This window comes from Miscanthus floridulus, chromosome 17 (assembly GCF_019320115.1).
Source record: "Miscanthus floridulus cultivar M001 chromosome 17, ASM1932011v1, whole genome shotgun sequence".
Lineage (NCBI taxonomy): Eukaryota > Viridiplantae > Streptophyta > Magnoliopsida > Poales > Poaceae > Miscanthus > Miscanthus floridulus.
The window spans coordinates 3,165,046-3,184,912 of record NC_089596.1 but is presented as its reverse complement, the minus strand read 5'-3'; the positions used below and the strand labels follow the sequence as shown (position 1 = coordinate 3,184,912).

At 46.4% G+C, this 19,867-nt stretch overlaps 3 protein-coding genes across 3 annotated transcripts; 1 reads left to right on the top strand and 2 right to left on the bottom strand.

Moving 5' to 3' along the window:
- Window positions 1–408: 408 nt before the first annotated feature.
- On the bottom strand, window positions 409–4,768 carry LOC136516978 (uncharacterized protein At4g14100-like). Its single transcript, XM_066510492.1, has 2 exons — window positions 4,186–4,768; window positions 409–802 (listed from the first exon to the last, which is right to left on the bottom strand). The coding sequence occupies exons 1-2, from the start codon at window positions 4,664–4,666 to the stop codon at window positions 633–635; spliced, it is 651 nt and encodes a 216-aa protein (XP_066366589.1). The 5' UTR covers window positions 4,667–4,768; the 3' UTR covers window positions 409–632.
- Window positions 4,769–7,449: 2,681 nt separating this feature from the next.
- LOC136517316 (basic transcription factor 3-like) lies at window positions 7,450–9,582 on the top strand. Its single transcript, XM_066510867.1, has 6 exons — window positions 7,450–7,577; window positions 7,734–7,801; window positions 7,902–8,050; window positions 8,173–8,229; window positions 8,707–8,745; window positions 9,165–9,582. Exons 2-6 carry the CDS (start codon window positions 7,734–7,736, stop codon window positions 9,326–9,328), a joined length of 477 nt encoding a protein of 158 aa, XP_066366964.1. The 5' UTR covers window positions 7,450–7,577; the 3' UTR covers window positions 9,329–9,582.
- Window positions 9,583–15,633: 6,051 nt separating this feature from the next.
- On the bottom strand, window positions 15,634–19,774 carry LOC136517216 (elongation factor Tu, mitochondrial-like). Its single transcript, XM_066510745.1, has 12 exons — window positions 19,512–19,774; window positions 19,286–19,361; window positions 19,100–19,192; window positions 18,909–18,983; window positions 18,661–18,765; window positions 18,472–18,562; window positions 18,169–18,374; window positions 17,173–17,256; window positions 16,754–16,819; window positions 16,618–16,680; window positions 16,155–16,395; window positions 15,634–15,991 (listed from the first exon to the last, which is right to left on the bottom strand). Exons 1-12 carry the CDS (start codon window positions 19,697–19,699, stop codon window positions 15,921–15,923), a joined length of 1,359 nt encoding a protein of 452 aa, XP_066366842.1. The 5' UTR covers window positions 19,700–19,774; the 3' UTR covers window positions 15,634–15,920.
- Between the last annotated feature and the right edge of the window lie 93 nt (window positions 19,775–19,867).

The window sequence follows — 19,867 nt, the reverse complement described above, 5'->3', positions numbered from 1 at the left end:
ATATACACGCATGGGTGACTGCAAGCCTACCACAATTAGCGTGATTACATGCCACAAATGTAGGCCTAATTACAATTAGTCTAACACATGGGCTAAAGTTGTTTTGGCCACATAGACTGTATAAAACTTGAAATCTGCCTACAATGCAGCATGAGTCCTACGCAATGACACAAATCACAGCACATATTGAGCTCCCGCACACAACGGAACCATGACGAAGAATCTCATCTCAAACCACGACTCGCTTCTCTACGTCTTCTCCCATCTCATACAGATACAGACATGCAGTGTTCCTTGGCATCCTCATCTACTTTACAGGCCTACGACTGCGCCCAATTTTGAGGTGGGTTCACTGTCTAGGGTTTACGCAGGCCCCACCAAAAATGTCACACGTTACATGACATGGGATTTGGGATCCAATGTAATGCAAAGCTATTCCATCAGTTTTGTACGCTTCGCTTCGTTTGGTCAGAGATAACAAGACACAGGCAAAACATTACTGCACGAGAGGCAATGGTAAATGCGGGCATGTGTTATAGTCACCCTGTTTACACCGCATCTCCATGCCCAAAAGGCCAAGGCCGTACCGGGTCCGGGGACCAGGACGAGAACATGCATGGCCGCAAGATGAGTCACAGCACGCTCCTGGGGATGAAGCTGCTGCCATGATGCCCATCAGATATCTTGGTTGTGGTGTCGGTAGCCAGCCCACCGTCCTTGGTGAAGCAGTACTCCGGAGCCTGCCACGCCGCGTCCTCCAGCACGGCTCCCACCTCAAAGCTCATCACGTAGGCAATCCTACCTGCAGAGATCGGCAAATGCACAGAGGTTACAATACAGAAGAAAGCGGGTGCTTGCTCAGAGATCTCATGGTGACTTCAGCTGGCACCCGTATATATCTGTGGTTATATTATCACTGGACTGCAAGGCAAGTTAGTGTTTGTTCCTCCTCCATTTGGGGGCTGCAGAGCCTAACAAGAAGCGTTGCCAACATCTGTCGTGCACGAAATAAGTGCTTACTTGGCTGTCATGGTAAAGTGTCATATCCGTCCTAACACTCAACTGTAAGCCAACTAGTGCCAGTAGTTCAGGGCCAGCAATACAACGAGTGTGGCGATGCTGTTATTATAAAAAAAAAAGGAGTGAGGCAATGCTGACTAGCTTAGCACCAATGGAGTAAACAAGAAGTATAGCTTCATTTGATTTTTTCTGGACTCCTGAGCATGGCAAATTTAGTTGAATCTACTTGCTGTCTCACTTTGGTGACACCTTAACCAAAAGCTAACTTCACAACAAGAATGTGATATAATAAACAATACAGAAAGATTTCACTCAAAGTCAATACAGAAAGACCTCTGCTACTTCAAGTGACAGCTAGATGGTCCTCATGCCATAACCAAGCTAACTTGGAAGAAAAAAACAATGTGACACACTTGGTTATACTTTACATCTTCTACTTTAATAATAAGGGGCAGCTAAAAGCGGTAGAAGCTAACACTATGTTTATCATTGAAGAAATGACAGATAGGTTGATGCCCAGCGATAATGAGGGGGTCTCAGTGTTATGACCGGCATCCCCTACAGCCGTCAAAGCCCGGCTAAGGGCTAGGAGGGGAGCCGGCCATCAAAGGGCTATGGCCCATTTAATTGTCGCAATTATAGTATTTCTAGAGAGTTATTTTATAATTATCGCTATTAGAGAGACATATAAATATTTGTAAGACTCTATTTGGGAAATTAAGCAGAAACATACTATTGTTTCCGGCTTCCTCAGGGAGCCGGGAGAAACCCTAGCCGGGTGAAACCCTAGCCGCCTCTTCTCTCTCTCTTGCAGCAGTTGCAGCCACGGCGCCCTCGCGCCGTCCTTGCCCACGTCCAGCCGTCTCGCATCCGTACAACTTGCGTAGCGGCTCCGGTAGGGATCCTAGCCCTATCACTCAGACTAGCATAGACAGTGCTGTCCACTATCCCAATGTTTTGGACAGCTCTGCATACCCTTCGTAAGATGACATTAAAAAAAAGGTAGGCCTACAACAAGAACTTTCTGTAGGGGCATGTTACAACCAATGTACATGGGTCAGTGCTTCGCTGAATGGAAGCATGCACATAAATGCTAACATGATTGAGGGTCAGCTACCACAAAATTTGGACGAATTTCAATATCAAGTAGGTTTGTGGGCCAAAGCTCCTAAACAAAGTTCTTCAGAATCACACAGTTTACAGTACTTGGTGATTGTCTTCAAGTCTGACAGCAAAAATGACAAAATGGGCAAAACAATTGGAGCAAATGCAACTGGTAATAGTCCAAAGATGACCTACAATCCTAGATATTCCTGAAACAACAAGCATGCTGTGACATGGACAAAACAAGACACTGAGTAAATAGTGAAAACATTCCACTGGGTCTTGCTGGCCATTTTGATTCAAGTGGCGTATTTACTGGGTACAGTTTAATTCCAAATTAAGCTAGCTCAATCCCACTTCATTCAAACAAGACAGCTATGGTTCTGGAAAGAATAATGTGGCAATGTGCCTTCCTGTGATTTTTCAAATGGCGCTTGATGCACAAGCTTATAGACACAGAAGCCAGAGGTTTCTAAATGTAACACGTTAACCAAGTTAATTAACTTCAAAATAAGACTGTGATGCAATAAGCAATACAGAAAGACATCTGTTACATCGAGGGACAACTAGATGGCCCTCACACCTTAACCAAGCTAACTTGGAAAAAAATGTGACAGACTTGACACTTGTTTATAATTTACATCTTTTACTTTGGGGGACAACCAAAAGTGGTAGAAGCCCAGATAAGATTTATCAATGAAGAATGACAGATAGGTTGATGCCCAATGGTGAGTCTGATAATTGCATACACAGTATTTTCCATTATCCCACCCTTTTAGGCAGCTCTGCATGCCCTTTGTAAGATGACACTAAAACAACAAGCTAGACCTACAACTATAAGAGCTTCAGTGCTTGATTTTGAATGGGAACGACCAATATTCATGGGTCAGTGCTTGGCTGAAAGGAAGCGTGCACATAAACACAAATTGATTGGGGACCAGCTACCACAAAATGTGGACAGGTTTCAAAATCAAGTAAGTTTAAGGGGCCAAAGTTGCTAACAATGTCGTTCAGAAACACATTTATACTACTTGGTGATTGTCTTCAAGCCTGTTAGTGAGACTGAGAAAATGGGAAATAAATTGGAGCAAATGCGACTGATAATAGTCCAGAGATGACCTAGATACCTAAAAGAACAAGTGCATGTGCATGCATTGGCTTGGAACTAAAAACAAGACGCTGAGTGAATAGTGGAGACATCCCTCTGGCTCTTGCTGCCCATTTTGATTAAGTTGGACTATTTATTGGGAATTAGTTTACATCTAAAATAAATGCTAGCTCAGACCTACTTCATTCAAACAAGAAAGGTATGATACTGGAAGTAATAATGAGACCATCCTTCTGGTGATTTTTCATATGGTGCTTGGTGCACAAAGTTTATAGACATAGAAGCGCCAGACCTCACGAATAAAATTCAGTCTTCTAGAAGACGATAGCAAGAAATAAAATTCACTTCTAAAAGATGTAGGCAGAAATGAAATTCCAGTCTTCATTTTCTTATTTAGGCCACCATAATCAGTGCCCAGTATAGGGTGCACTGCTTTTTGTAAATTGGGATCTCTTTGATTTCCTCTCTGTAAGATAGGCTTAATCTTTGAATGAAGTATAATGTAATATTAAAAAGGTGCATAATGTGAGGAGGATACCATTGATCCTTGGAGGGAAAGCATTGCACCCAAGTTAGAAGAGTAATACTACTATACAATAGTTGCTCAAGAGATTTCAGGTGGCACCATGCCATGCAGATTCAATCTCCAAGCCTCCTTGATTGTGTTATAATTCCTCTAATTTGGGTCCTGCCCACCCTAATTAATCTGTACCACGGTAACAATGTACCAGCATTTGAAACATTGCCTTTTTCCATAATCAAGCAGGTTAATCATTCTCATTGATTTTTTCCTCCCAAAACGGGGAACTATAGATCATGTATAGCTCAAAGTCGCATGTAGAATCCTGCAAATTAGCTCCCGCCGCCTTCAAAACGCACGCCAATTGTGTTCGAAGAGGGGGGGGGGGGGGGGGGGGGGGGGGGGCCGAAAATCAACGAAATCCATAAGTTACCTGTGTAGAAGACCCACTTGACGGGCCGCTTGGTCTTGACGTCTTCGTAGTAGGTGATGAAGTCGGCCTTGGCCCAGACGTGGCAGTCGAATCCGCCGGCGTCGCGTCGGCCGAGGTAGATGGCGCCGGGGCGGAGCCAGTCGGGGCGGAGAATGCCGACCCCAACGGCGGCGGAGTGGCAGGTGCGGCGCGCCGGCGTGTAGAAGAAGGAGGTACCGTTGTTCCACTCGTTGTCGTAGTAGGGCGCGTCGGCGGCGAGCTGGTAGCGGATGACGTGCAGGTTGCGGCCGCCCGGCCAGTCGTACCAGAGGTCGGCCACGGACATGTTGCCGTGGTAGTCCATGACCAGCGTCGCGTGGAACTGCGTGGGCCATGGGGTCGGGGTCGGGTCAGCGGCGGCGGCGGCGGCGGGTGGGGTCGCCGGGAGGCAGAGGAAGAGGAGAAGGAAGGCGACGGTGACGGGGAGGTGAGGCGGCGTCATCTCCGTCGCGGTGGTGGTAGTGGATTGGTGGTGGTAGTTGGTCGGAGGCTCGCAGTGGCAGAGTGCGGAGATATGGCTGTTCGCTTGCTGATAAGCTTGGCTCAAAGAGTCAGCGAGAGAAAAATAATGTTGTTTGAAAACGTATGGCTTACGAGACTATCTCTAACAAATAAGACCTAAACTAGATACTCATTTTACGATTTAGGTCACGCACAGTGAAAGAGTCATCCATTCGCAACATCTCTTCTCCCACAGCTACGCAAAAATCCTCCCCTGCTCCCTCTTCTCTCTCTCCGCTCGATCCCTCCCTCTCTTCTCTCCCCAGCGGATGGCGGGAGCCCCAGTGGACGGCCGGAGGATGCGTCGCCGCCGACGGCCGGAGCCCCAGCGGACGCGGCTCCCTCCTCCCCCTCTGTCGGCTCCGAGCCCGCGACCGCGGTTTCATCCTCCCCCTCCGTCGGCTCCGAGCCCGCCGCCACCGGATCTCGCCGTAGGAGAGGGGAGGGAGCCCGCTGTCGCCGGATCTCGCGCTGGGAGAGGGGAGGGAGCTCGTCGCCGCCGGATCTCGCCGTGGGAGCGCTGCCGGAGGAGGGAGGAGGGAGGAGGGAGGAGGAGGGACCGCCAGATGTTGCTGCGGCTGCAGGGGAGGGAGCTCGCGTGTTGCTGCTGTGGCCGAGGCAAAGGGACGGAGAGGAGACGCAAAGGGACGGAGAGAGGACGCAAATTTGCCTACCGTGTTGCCTCCGACGCAAAATGCCTTCCGTGTTTGGGTAATTTGTTGGAGGGTGGTTTTTTACCGCAAAAGCACTATGTACTACCCATTTTAGGAATGAGTCACGGTTTGCCAAAACTGTTGGAGACAGTCTAAGAGGCGATAGGCAGAGCGCGTGGCCTGTGAGTCAAGAAGTCCAAAACTAATATATGGGCTCGGTCCATGATACATGGCCCATGGGCCAAAAGCCTAAAACCAATATACAAGCTTGACCCATAAAATTATAAGAAAAATGACAACCCACTATTTTCTTAATGAAAATAATCCATTCTACTCCCCCGTCCCAAAAAAGGATGCTTGAGTTTCAAGGTGAGATTATCAGATACACAAAATTGCGCATGTACCCCCGCTCTCCATCATTACATCTGGGCTTCTAGAGAATTCTTCACAAATAGGACGGAGGGAGTAGGACTTCCGGACAACTTCACAGGTAGGACTTCTGGAGAATTCTTCATAAGTATTCGGTGGGTCCACTTCAAAAAGCTAATCACAACTTAGGATTACATCTTTTTTGGGACATGATTTGAACGTCAGAATTTCATTCTTTTTTTTTTTGGAACGGAGGGAGTACCTTCTTAAGCTATCACTGTACTCTGTATTTTTCCATGAACTCTAAAATCAAACATTGCACTGTATTAACTATGAAAATCATTCAAATTACTTCGCTGCCCAAGCGGTCTTGGAGGTAGTTTTCCTTTTTTATTAGAAAATGTAATAAATACTTAATATGTTTTTTAAACCACAAAAAATGTTCCTAAACTTCTAAAAAAATCCAAACTAAAAAATATAGCGATACAATGCATTATGATGATTTTGAATAAAATATTTAGAGCCCATGAAAATGTATCTACAAGCCTCCAAAGGCACAATCCAGGCGTTCAGATTGAAGATTAATGAATCTGATCCTTATAATAGCTAGCTTCACTTGTATTTGTTATATTTTTTGCTTGTGGTCCACATGAATTGCAATAAAAAATATAATAATATGAATATTTTCAAGGCAGTAAAAATGACGCCTTTGTGTTGCCTATGTTGGCTCGAGGAGGCGGACATTGTAGTCACGCTTAGAAGAACCAAAGGGTTATGTGCGAATTTATATAGCATTATTAAACTCCCCACTGCAAGCAGTCCTATGCACAATGCATGTGCTAATATGTCAACACATTTTTTAGTGTTTGGACCGAACATGCACCAATTAGCCTAGGGCTTGTTCGGCTAGTATTAAAGCCGGCTGAAGTTGTTTTGTTATGAGAAAAAAAAAAACTATAAATTCTAGCTGATAAGTTCAAGCGAACAGGCCCCTAGTTGTTACATGTATTTGAGTACTTTAGATGTTGTTGGATTAATCTGCACCCACCTTTCATGCTATTGTATTGTGGATGTAACTTTACTTTATCTAAAAATTATATTTATCTGGTTTGCTACCACACCTTTAATGTGACAAATTCTTAAATTCCTATTATAGTGTCCTACTTGTCATAACCACAATTTATCATAATTTGCAGCCAAGATTTTTCTTTCACCATAAAGAGCCTAAACCAGTAAACCACAATGAACATTGCCCAGCCAGTTGCCAAGGAGTATAACCTCCCCATTGCATTTTCTATCAAGGTAGAATGAACTCAAATCTCTAAACCTGGGCTTTAGAGACGAGAGCAAATCTTTACTACTATACATTCACTCTTTAGCGGCGAGAGGAAATTTGACCCCTCTATATTCGCTCTAACGGGGACTCAAACTTAAGATCTAGAGATACCAGTAAAGCAATGTATCCAGTAGGCTACATGCTCATTTTGTTCATCCGAGTTGAAGATTTTTGTTAACCTTAAACCACTGTTTGTTGTATCGAAAGAAAGAAAATGATCCACAAATCCACAAAGATGAAAGAAGGCCATGAATATGAAAGAAGTATACAGGCCCATCGCTCAACCTAATCCGATGGGCGGCCCATTGAAAGCCTTTTTAGCGGGGCTACATAATACGAAGAAACTCCAGGGACTTGCGTGGAAAATTGAAAACCCTATAATCCTCCCCAAAACCTACCGCCCATCTCGCGCCGCCGCCGCCTCCTCCTCCTGCCCCCATCCCTCTCTGCTCGCGCACCGTCGCCTGCCCGCGCCGCCCCCCACCGCCATCAAGGTCAGTCATTGCTTCCGCTCCTCAATCGGACATCGTCGTACTAAATCGGAGACCGCCACCCCGATTTCTGGGTGCGTTAGAACCGATTAGTTCTCGCGATAGATCCGTGCTCCCTGCGCCGTTTGACCGACTGGTTGGTTCCGTTCCGTTGCGCAGATGAACAAGGAGAGGCTCATGAAGATGGCCGGCGCCGTCCGCACCGGCGGCAAGGGCACCATGCGCAGGTAGGTGTTACTGACTGACTCGATTCACCTGTCTTGGCTTCCGTGTTCATCTGTGGCTGCGATGCCAGTGATAATAAAAACTTGAGCTCTGGGTTTATAGGAAGAAGAAGGCTGTCCACAAGACGGGCACTACGGACGACAAGAGGCTGCAGAGCACTCTCAAGAGAGTAGGGGTCAACACCATCCCGGCAATCGAGGAGGTGAACATCTTCAAGGACGATCTCGTCATCCAGTTCTTGAATCCCAAAGGTCTGCCATCCCCTGCACTGTTGTTGTTGTTGTTGCTGGTTACTGTTACATGTTGAAATGAGGAATCCTGCTGTTATTGACTCGTTCTCGTTTGGCTGATGTTTTCTCCTCTGCTGATGCAGTGCAAGCTTCCATCGCGGCAAACACATGGGTGGTCAGTGGATCTCCACAGACGAAAAGTAAGAATATTCATTCTTCGTTTACATTTGATTGACCAGTCATGTAGTAACTTGTTAGTTGTTACTCTCAGAGCTATAGCGTTTTCTGATCAGTGCATGTTCTACCTATATGATTGGTTCACTGGTTGCCCAAGTACAGCAGCTAAGCTTTGCTGAATCCTTGTGAGATGTTTGTAAATCCGAAATCTGGTTTACTAGTCTTTACACCTACAGAATTCTGCACCTGGTTAATCTGAACACAATTGTGGGTCCTTTTGTTTCTTAAAAACTGCATTTTTATTCAGTAAGCTGCTATCTGAGTGGTTTCTGCTCTGGTTTCTAAAATGGTATACATGTAGTAAAGCCAATGATGCATGTTGCATCTACTTACATAGAAAAAAAGCTCAGCTTTCCCTATGAAGTACAGTGTTTCTGTTTCATTCTATTTTTTTTTATGCCGCTGACTTATTCAAATCGTTATTTATTGTGTATTGACAGAGCTACAAGATGTTTTGCCTGGGATCATCAACCAACTTGGTATGTTACACTCTGTACTTAATGTTTAGGTTGTTATCCAAAAAATGGTTATCTCGTAACGTATTTGAGGATTCGTAGCTACGCTTGATTAGGCAAGTTATGCCCATTTAACGTCTTTGTTATCATTTAATGTCCTGGTCTTTTTCTAACGTTATCAGAAACATTTCTTGCTGCATCCCACCATTTCTTGTTTTATCTTTTGTCGTATTCTCTTGACGGTTAGCACTGCTAGACACACGAGAATTGATTTGATGTATACTCTTTGCATATTGTATCTGTTGCCTTAAAAGTTTGGTAGTTAGAGTCTCTGTTCTGCCTGCTCTGTTGCTGTCTGTGTGTTCAATCAATTACAAACAGAAGCTTGTAGCCAGGTCTAAGGATATGAAAGAGACTTAAACACCTTTTTTTTATTCTTCCAGGCCCTGACAACATGGAACACCTGAAGAGGATTGCCGAGGAGATGCAGAAGCAGGTGGCTGCTGCTGGTGCGGCGGCACAGGCCAAGGAAGACAACGATGATGATGTTCCAGAGCTTGTTCCTGGAGAGACTTTTGAAGAAGTAGCTCAGGAGGCAAAAGCCTGATCATAGACTCCAAATAGTGAAATGTTACTCGACCACTGCTGTGAGGTCATGGTTTTCGTGTGATGGCACTCTTTTGCTCCACCCCCTTAACTCCTCTCCTAGGCCAGCACCAGCCACTCTTTGTGTTCCCAGTCTGGAAACTTTTAGTTTCTCCATCCGAGCTTTTACCTAAGGTTGTGCATGTTGAGATGCCATGGAATCCATTTTGCTGGTTTTGATGATTATTGTTACGTTTGTGGTTGGTTCACAACATACATGAGCACCAGGATTTACTGGGTCATCACTTTATAATGTTCGTGTAGTTCAACATGGCGAGTTCAACTCTTTGCAGTGGTGATTGTGCTCTGCCATCTCCAGATTTTAATATCTTCGTTTCTCGCCGCTGAAAGATGTCACTGACATTGCGATAGCAGCTTATAGTATGATTACAATTAAACCAGTTGCATTGATGTTTTATGAATTTGCGTCCGGCATCAGCAGCACAAGCAGCTCTGCTGACTCTCAGCCTTAGGGCCTTTTCCTACCACGGGCATCATCTCATCTTCTCCCTTGCCGGTGGACTCAGCCTCTTCGCTGGGTCGTGTTTGGCTTATGAGCAATGGCTTATCAGTGAATGAACAATATTTTTCTCTCACATCAAACCAGTCAACAGTATTTTCAGCTATGGCTTAGAAGCCAAACAAGCCCAAACGAACAGGGTGTTGAACGATCGTAGGAACTCGGAAGCAAGCAACGTCAAAATCAATCGACTCGGTTTTTTTTCTCGAATACACAAAAGATTTGTGTATTATTGTAATTAAGAAGAAGAGTTTAATCATACAAACGACGCGCTTCTGACGAGCACCCTCGAAGGTCTTACAGCTGTAGGCTGGACCGTCCTAGCAAACAGTTCCAAGCTTCGATATTACATAAAATGTCTACAACAGGAGCAGTGCTACAACCTACGAAGCTGCGCGCCTCCGCTGCTGGCTGCGTGATCCTACTCCGACGTCCGAGAAAAACTTTCTACCGGCCTTGTTGTTGGTCGCTGGGAATAACTCGTCCAGAGCTTCAATTTGGCTCGACGTCAAGTTTCCTTCGAGAATGGCTTCGTATGCTCCCTTAGGCGCGGAAGAAACTGGTGCTGTCGGCGGCCTGATGGCCATCCTCTGCTTGAGTAATACCTCGCCGGAGGTCGGTATGTGCGACAATGGCTGAGCGGCAATCCGCCTGCTCCTAATTGGTGGGGGGGCGCTTTGCTACCGTCTTCTGCCTTGGAGGACTAGCGATCAATGGCGACCTTCTCTTGCACTGCACCTCCTCGGTGAACCTTGCAAGATGCTAAGCAACCTCACGTGGCATGGGCGTCGCGTCGCCGGGGTTGCGCGTGCCTACCGTGATCTCATGTTCGACCTCGAGTTGCCCGACCCGAGGTGACGTGAGCTGTGGCAGCTCCTGCAGCAGCAACGACGGGGAAGCAGCCGTCGCCGGAGAACGGGTAGCCATCAAAGATGCTTCAATCTTGTCCTCTAGAGCAGGCTGCTTCAATCTTGTCCTCTAGAGCAGGCTGGCACCCGGGCGCTGGTTCTCTCGCTGGTCGGCTCACGACGAGGATCGATCGACTCGTGAAAAACTATGATTATTTTTTCACTAAGATCAATCGAAAAGCCGCATAAAGCTAGCAAGAGTTCACTTAGATCAATCCAAAATTTACTAAGATCGATCGAAAAGCCAGTTAAGGCTGTGGCACTGATCCGCAAGACAAGTGCCACAAAATCTCTGCTCGAAGAATGAGCATCCCACAAAATCTCTCTGCTCCAAGAATGAGCACCCACAAAATCTCTGCTCAAAGAAGAATGTACAGGGAATGAGGACGCCCTGGATCATCGTCGTGGCAATGACGACGCCTCCTCCTTTGCCTCGAGCGCCGGTGCCATGGGCTTGGCCGGCTTGGCGGTCGTGGGGCGTGGCGCGAGGCGTACGTGGTCGGCGGGCTTGCTGACGATCTTGCCGGCGAACATGTCGCTGAGGTCGGCGGCGTACTTGACGGTGCAGTGGTAGGCGTCGGGGGAGGAGACGACCCGCGCGCGGAGCCACAGCAGGATGCGGCACCTGATGTTGACATTGCGGGGCCGGAAGGTGGTGCGCACATAGACGGCGGTCCCGGGCGTGAGCCGCCGCGCGGGGCGCACGGTCTGGGCGCCGAGCGGCGCCATGAACGCCGGCCTCCCGCTCCCGCCCTTGGCCGGGGCGCCGTTCTTGGCCGGCGTCGAGGGCGGGCGCGGCCTGGGCCTGGCGGCGGCGGGGAGCGCCGTGAGGTCGGGCGCGGACGCCGGGCGCGCCATCTTCTTGGCGGCGTGGACGGGGACCGAGCTCTCGCCGGCCGGCGGCGGGGGCCTGGGCCGCGGCCGAGGCGTGGCGTGATCGGAGGGCAGCTGCGGCGGCGGCGGCATTGCTCTCTTCCTCGGCGGCTGGCTCGATCTGCTATTCTCCTCCGGCTCCTTCCCGGGGTAGGGTTTTAGGGCGGGATTGGATTGATGGTTTGGTATGGAACCGAATCGGCTGGGGATCAGAATTCAAGAAGAGGCGTGTTGCCTATATAAATCTATGGGATCGGGTCACTTGGGATGAAAAGATCGACAAAAAAATTTGCTGGAGGGAGAGGGAGTTGATTTGTGAATGTGAACGTAGCCCAATCCAATCCAAGCCATAGCAGGAGCGGCGGCGGCAAGGCATGCAGCCAGCGTGCTCTCCTCCCACTCCCAAGCGCGCGTCATCACTTCCACGCGGCGTCGTACCACCCTAACGTAGCCGCCACCTCAGCCATTCCAAGCCTGCTTCGGAATGTGAATCTACTGTCGCACCATCCTCTCCTTCGTCTTCCCCTAGCCTTTCCATGTGTGAGATGAACACTGTCATATATGGCCATCATTGGTCGAAGTTGAAGCACGAATCTACTAGACTAGGTCCATTAAACAATGAGATCAAGGGTAGATATTAGTCCTATTTTTAATTAATTAATTATATTGGTGGCCTCCATAAAAATGGACTAGGTCCGACACATAAAGGTCAGATGTTACTCTTATTTTGTTAGTTATTATTAATTAATCATATAGGTGGTCTCCATAAAAATGGACTAGGTCCGCTCCTAGCTAAGTTCGTCGGCCTATTTGAGCCTTGACAGCGGCTTAACATGGGTGCCCTCGTACGCTTAATTATAATACTTTCATTGGGAGAAGACGATAGACTTGTATTAATCTCGTGACCTATTGACATAGCATCCAAACAAATGCTTCTTAAACAATGCATCCTAATGGTGTATTTGAAACGGTTCTATAAAAAAGAAGGACCATTCTATGCACCACTAAGGCCCTGTTTGGTTTCTACACGTGCTCCTAAAATTTCGGTCGCATCGAATGTTTAGACATATGCATGGAGTATTAAATATAGACTAATTATGAAACTAATTACACAACTTGTGACTAATTTACGAGACGAATCTTTTAAGCCTAATTAGGCCATGATTTGACAACGTGGTGCTAACGTGGTGCTACAGTAAACATGTGCTAATGACAAATTAATTAGGCTTAAAAAATCATCTCGCAAATTAGCCTCCATCTATGCAATTGGTTTTGTAATTAATCTATATTTAATGCTCATTATTAGTATATAAACATTCGATGTGACGTGAATTTTAGGAGCGGCTAAAGAACCAAACACCTCCTAAAGCCAACCATCACTTGATTTTTCTTTATGCTCTTAGATATAAAATATATGGCCTAGAAAAAAATCTCTTTCTTCCCTTCTTTCTCTGTTGCACCTAACTCCGATGACTTCTCCGCCGCTAACCACGTAGCCTAGCCCTAAATCAATCGGATGCGTGCCTCCTAGCCATCTTAATGTCTTAGAGCCCGTTTGGCACGGCTCCGGGCAGCTCCGGCTCCGCCTGATGATCACTGCACGATCATTGTAGGAACACTGTAGCTCAGAGCTGATTTTCTCTCTCCTACTTTCTTCTCTCACCGTAGCTCGGATATTGTTCACGGAGCCGGTGGAGCCAAAATTTTTGGCTTCACCGGTGAAGCCGCTGGCTGTGAGAGGGAGAGGGAAGGAGAGAGAAATCTAGATTCCGCTACAGTGAATGAATAGTGGAATTGCAGGCGGGAGCCGGAGTCGTAGGAGCCGTGCCAAACGGGCCCTTACTCATCCTTGGTTGAGCTCCCCTACCGCCACTACATCCTGATAGGATCTGACGACGCCCGATAGGCGCCAGTCTAACCAATTGAAGGTCATCGAGCTATCTCCATCACGTTCGTCACCCACTGTCCAAACATTGCAGCTGGCTCTTCATAGCCAATCTCACATAGTTCTCCTACTGATCCGCACAACCAATTGAGATTATTCGCTTAAAGATGTTCGGAGGAGAACCTAGGTGCAGTACACCATCAACTGCAATGTCATCATCTCCAAGACAATGCAGCTCCTCCCGAGCCTTTGCAACCATCTCACTAAATGAAGGCCTATCATTGAATAGCACAGGCACACTTTGCATATCAAGAAACTCAACATATCCATAACGATCGCTTTCAACGGTGCCTCCATGATATATGGTCACTAGGTTGTCCATCTAGTTCAAACACGTAACGAAATACATGTCCTTTAGTCAAAATTAGACGATAGATGGTACCTAACAAGTACTTTCTAGCTATAATCTAAGTAATCAAGATTATAACTACGTATATATATACAGTGTACTCACTAAATAGCTAGATTATATGTAGTTAACTAGATTTGTAACTACATATCTAAGTAGCTATCTAACTATATCTATGAACCTATGTATCTATGTTACTATCTGTCTACATATATATCTCACTAGATCACTAACTAAATCAACTACCTGAGTCATCACGTTAACTAGTAAATAACAAATGCCAACTAAGTAGGTACATTGCATATTCATAATTTTTACCTTTCTAACGACTGCTCCGCGGACGTCGACGGAGTCGCAGCGGACGATGGGCTTGGGTCAGGCCGACGATACGGATCGGTGGTGGCACGGCCGTCCGCTGCAGGTGGCGGGGTCGGCGGTGGCGCGGTCGACGACAGCGGTGGCGCACGGCGGGTGTGGGATGCCCGGGGCTCCGCGTGGCGAGTCCGGCTCGACGGGCGCGGGAGGCACGCCGGCGGTGGACGGCGACAAGGCGGGGCGATGCCGACGGTAGAGGGCGGCGGAGGCGGCGCGGCGCAGGGGGCGGCGCGGCCAAGGGACGCGGGCCGTCCGCTAGGCGCGCGGCGCGGGGCGGCCATGGGGCGCGCACGGGCGAGGGCGGCGGCGGAGCTCGGCTATCCTAGGGCGAGAGAGGGAGAAGAAGAGAGGAAAGGCGCGGGCCCAATATGTATTAAAGGCTCGGCGCCATTCACGTTGGCGCCGAGCTCGGCGCCAAGATCTACGGCGCTGAGCTCCCTGCCAGGTCATCCACCGTGCCCAGGAGCTCGGCGCCAGAGATGATGGCGCCTACCTCGGCGCCAGCATCAATGGCGCCGAGCTAAGGGTTCATTTTCTGAATTCTTTCTGCCAGGGGTCTAGTTGTGAGAAACTTTCAAAAAAAGAGCTAAATTATAAAAAATTCAGCTCAGCCACCTTTCCCCACTGTCCAGTCGCCGGTGGAACTGCTGCCTCCGCTCTCCCCCTTCCCCCAACCACCTCGGACGCCCGCCACCACCGCCTGACCAACCTTCTCCCCCAGCAATCCTTTTAAGCTCCCTGGATTCACGCAAGCCCCTAAACCCCCAACCTTAACCCTAACCTTGCTAGAGTTGAGCAACAAGACTACGTGGCATTCTTGGGTCGGGCAAAAAAATTCGAGTGAATATAGCCCTTAAATCACTCGAGTGTTGTTTCACTTTATTGAAAAAGAAGGGTTGAATCAGCGCTCCATGTTTTGGTCGAGGGATTCGAATAGCAATACCTGACAGTATGTCTCGTGAGTGCACAGAAAAGATAGGAAAACTCTCTTCAAAGCAATCATCCTTACTAAAATATTTTTTGTGACGGGTCCTGCTACTGGTGGTAGACATTAGAGCAGTCAATTTCAAGACCCAACAGCATCGTCTCTCGTAAGCGTTCACAGAGATAGGTAATGTATACCTATGTTTTAGTACTGTGTTTAAATTTTCTTAATTTCTACGTAATTCTCTACGTAAGAGCTGCAGAAGCAATGCTTTTGGCGAATGGCAAGAAGTTGTTGACAGTAGCAGAACAGAAGCATGCAAAATAGGGCAGTACAGGATTGTGAGCGGCAGCAGGCAAGCAAACCAAGAAATGGCTAGAAAATATGCTTATGATGAGACTAGTCTTATTCAATCAATGAGTTATGCCCAACATGCGTGTCAACCAAACTCTAACTGTGGTGTTACATAGACCACACACCTCAACAAGAAAACAGAAGGTACTGTCCAGAAGGGTGGCCAGGCCAGCCAGCTCTGACTTTGTGCTCATGCATTCCAAGAAAAAATGCAAACCGGTCCTTTGCTCTCGTTTCTAACCCGGTCGGACATATCAACATTCATGTGTTTACTAAATTGCTACGGAGAAGAAAGTGGAAACTTATTAGCCAATAACTTTGGAGACAACTCCTGCACCAACTGTCCTCCCTCCTTCCCTCAGCGCAAATCTTTGCCCTACATCATGAGAAAAGAGTTGACGATCTAATATGAATTTCTTTTATCTTTAATGAAAAAGGAACATGGAGTGTGTAATGGCATCACATGACAAAAAAGCACGACGTGTTATCAAAACACCAGATCTATTTTATGAAAGAAAATTTGAGAATATAGTCGTTACCAGGTTCAAGAGGAACAGGTGATATCAACTCGAAATTCGCAGTTACATTGTCACCGGGCAAAACCATCTTCGTTTCACCAATCAACTCAACCTTTCCAGTGACATCAGCAGTCCTGAAGTAGAATTGGGGACTGTAGTTTGTCATAAAGTGAGTGTGGCGGCCACCCTCATCCTTTGTCAGGACGTATATTTCTGCCTCAAACTTTTTGCATGTCTTCAGACTACCAGGTTTGCACACCACCTGAAACAGTAGAAAATGACACGGCATCAACATTACATATGGTTCAATTTTAGTATCGGAGACCTAGAAATTGTGGAACAAATAATAAAGATCACAAATAAAAGTCATTTTGGTGATCACGCAACAATGTATCATCAATGCAAAGTAGTTTTCCAGACAAAAACAGTTCAGTGGATACTTCTAAAACTTCTATCGGATCATTTTAAAGTCAGGAATGCTAACCTGGCCTCGCTCGACATCACCACGCTTAAGACCACGAAGAAGAAGACCAACGTTGTCACCAGCCTGCACAAAGTTGCATGTATGATACTCTCAATCAATAAAAAAACCTGGCACAATCTGCTTTCACCATCATTACCTCTCCATGGTCCAGTATCTTTTTGAACATCTCAACACCAGTAACTGTAGTCTTCAAGGGACCACTCTGCGACCAAGAATGTATTGCATTACTGTTTAACCTTCTGCTCTTGTGATTAGTTATTGGCTTACATTTACAAATAAATCACCCAAAACTTAAACAGACAAGGAAAAAGTGGGATGTATACTAAGTTGGAGCTCAATGTCTTGCACCATGAGGCCCATGACATTAACCAAAAGAAAGACCTGGGCAGCTCTAGAATTTAGGACATCTTGGCCCTTGTTAACTACTAATATACTGAATTTGATAAACCAACAACTTGTTCAATTCATACTTCAAACATTAGAAAGTAGGATAAACATGCAATAGTTTAGTTGTATCACAAATTTAATCCCAGGCAAAAAAAAGGAAGATCTAACCTGTGTCAAACCCAAGATCTCAACATCTTCACCAGTTTTAATTGTTCCCTGTTCAACACGACCAGTAACAACAGTTCCACGACCCTGCAGATCAAACAGGCTACTTAAAAACATATGATAACTCCCTCATAATAATTTTTCATTGACAATTCAATGGCTAATCCTGCATTGGAATGCCTAATAACAGCATCACTAATTCAAATCATATTTACCTAAAGAACATGACAGCACAAGAAAGGAAACCGTAAGCGTAAAAGCCACTGAAAATACTTTACAATACTAAAAGGAAATAAATTGTTGCAAAAAGAAGTACAAATATGGTTCAGTAAAGAATGCCTACTAAAATCACTCTTTAGTTGTACACAGTACGAACCATTGAATCATTGCACTGTATATAGGAAACAAGAATGTTTTTTCTCCAAAATAATTAGCAAATATTGAAAAAAAAAACATATGACCAGATTGTATGGTACATTCCTATCAATGATTTTTTTCAATTTCCTATTAATCTGATAAAAATATAAGTCGTTTAACATATTGACACAATCCGCAAGGTATCACTATGACCAGTGGTTTCTTTAACGACCTTATCTGAAACAACACAAAGTAGATATTATTTATGCATTTATACTCAACATCATCAAATTCATGCTGTCAGTCAGCGTAAATTTTTAGATGTCCATGGTGCAAAATTAAATTGTTTAACCAAAGCAGATCCTAGAAATATTTGCTGTTTAGTTTTCTAGTCACCACTGCAATCATTTGTTCACACAAACAGTTCTGAACATACAATGGCCAATACAGCAATGTTGAAAAGCTCAGCATTTAGTTGAATACCGTCCGAAATAATATGATCTAATTTCAATGGTTAGGTTTTGATCGACCCAGTAACCCAGGGAAACCAAAATTAGTATCCCTAATCAAAATGGAAGAAACAACACCATAATTGAATAACTAGTGAATACTGCAGTAGTGATAGCTCATAAATAAAATCACCTGGATAGAGAACACATCTTCAATCGGCATCAAGAAAGGCTTATCAAGCTGCCTCACAGGATCAGGGATGTACTCATCAACTGCATCCATTAGTTTCAAAATGGCATTCTTTCCAATCTCATCATTGTTCCCCTGCAAAGCTGACAATGCTGATCCACGGATGATCGGAATCTCATCACCAGGGAACTTGTAGAAAGTGAGGAGCTCTGCAAAAGGGGAGGGGGAGGGGGTGCAAAACAACCTTATTAGAATATACAGACAGTTATCTAAACATGACGTGGAGACATATGGATGGTAGCATACCCCGAAGCTCCATCTCTACAAGTTCCAGTAGCTCTGGGTCATCAACAGCATCAACTTTGTTTAAGAAGCACACAAGTGAAGGTACACCAACCTAGAAAGAGAGAACATGTTTATCTGATAAAGTCAAGACCATAAAAGCAGCGTATGAAAGAAGAATTTTAAATGACAATCCAAATAAGCATTTGATACCTGACGGGCAAGAAGAATATGCTCTTTTGTTTGTGGCATCGGGCCATCGGGAGCTGACACGACAAGAATACCACCATCCATTTGAGCAGCTCCGGTGATCATGTTCTACCATTTTCAAAGAAAAATTAGATTGGGACCAGCTCTAGATGATGGCTTTCACTAGGAATTTCTCAATTTGACATGCAAACAACGTCAATTCATAAAATAATAATAATGCATTTGAGTGAGAAAACATAGTTTGTATTAACCTTGACATAATCTGCGTGACCTGGGCAATCAACATGAGCATAATGCCTTTTAGCCGTCTCATACTCGACATGAGCCTAAAAAACAATCCAAATGGTTAAACAGTGGGCAGTAAATGAAGATTAAAAAAAATATAAAGAGAATTGCATCTGGCAGTCTGGCCCAAATTATAGGACATGTGCTAGGACCCAACCGTTGCAATGGTGATTCCTCTGGCTTTCTCTTCCGGTGCCTTGTCGATCTCGTCAAAAGCAACGGCTTTGGCTTTCCCTGCCTCAGCCAGAACCTATAGTAACGAGGAAACAAACGCTGTTGAATGAACCCAATTGTTTGGAAATCAAGCGAGCAATTAAGCAGGACCATGGCTAACGCATCCAACCTTGGTAATGGCAGCAGTGAGCGTGGTTTTGCCGTGATCGACGTGCCCAATGGTGCCGACGTTCACGTGAGGCTTCCTGCCACAGATTGATCCGACTTGTCAAGTGAATCAAACGAAGCAATAGGCGGACTATTGAATTGCACGGATCGGTGGAAATGAATTCATGAATGAATCTAGAACGAGAAAGTAGCGGTCACGGCACGGATCTGGGCCAAGGAGTACTCACGTGCGCGTGAAGGTGGCCATGGACCTCGCCCAGAGGGTCCCGGCCATCGGTGGCGGCTGGGCCGGCGCCGCCGCCGCCGCGGGCGCATCGGGTAGCGCGGCGGGCCCCGAGATCGCGGTGGCCCGGAGGGTGGGGTAGGAGAAGAGGCGGCGGGAGCCGGAGTTCCGGAGCACCGCGGCGGAAGCCATTACCTGTCGTCGCGTCGCTGCAGCGGCGGCGGAGCAGAGGAGTGGAGACGAGGGGTTTAGGGCTTTAAGTTTAGAGGGGGGGGGGGAATGAGAACGGCCGGCGCACACGCAGCTCCTCCTCATCTAACCGGGCGTCACGCTGGGTTTTCGGGCCCAGACTTGCGGCCC

Excerpts from the sequence above, each read along its gene's own strand:
- LOC136517216 (XM_066510745.1), bottom strand. The coding sequence starts at position 19,699 with ATGGCTTCCGCCGCGGTGCTCCGGAACTCCGGCTCCCGCCGCCTCTTC. Across the intron at positions 19,193-19,285 it reads TCACTGCTGCCATTACCAAG|GTTCTGGCTGAGGCAGGGAA; the intron begins GTTGGATGCGTT and ends TCGTTACTATAG. Across the intron at positions 18,766-18,908 it reads GTCACGCAGATTATGTCAAG|AACATGATCACCGGAGCTGC; the intron begins GTTAATACAAAC and ends TGAAAATGGTAG.
- LOC136517316 (XM_066510867.1), top strand. The coding sequence starts at position 7,734 with ATGAACAAGGAGAGGCTCATGAAGATGGCCGGCGCCGTCCGCACCGGC. Across the intron at positions 7,802-7,901 it reads GGCAAGGGCACCATGCGCAG|GAAGAAGAAGGCTGTCCACA; the intron begins GTAGGTGTTACT and ends CTGGGTTTATAG. Across the intron at positions 8,051-8,172 it reads CCAGTTCTTGAATCCCAAAG|TGCAAGCTTCCATCGCGGCA; the intron begins GTCTGCCATCCC and ends CTGCTGATGCAG.
- LOC136516978 (XM_066510492.1), bottom strand. The coding sequence starts at position 4,666 with ATGACGCCGCCTCACCTCCCCGTCACCGTCGCCTTCCTTCTCCTCTTC. Across the intron at positions 803-4,185 it reads CAAGTGGGTCTTCTACACAG|GTAGGATTGCCTACGTGATG; the intron begins GTAACTTATGGA and ends CGATCTCTGCAG.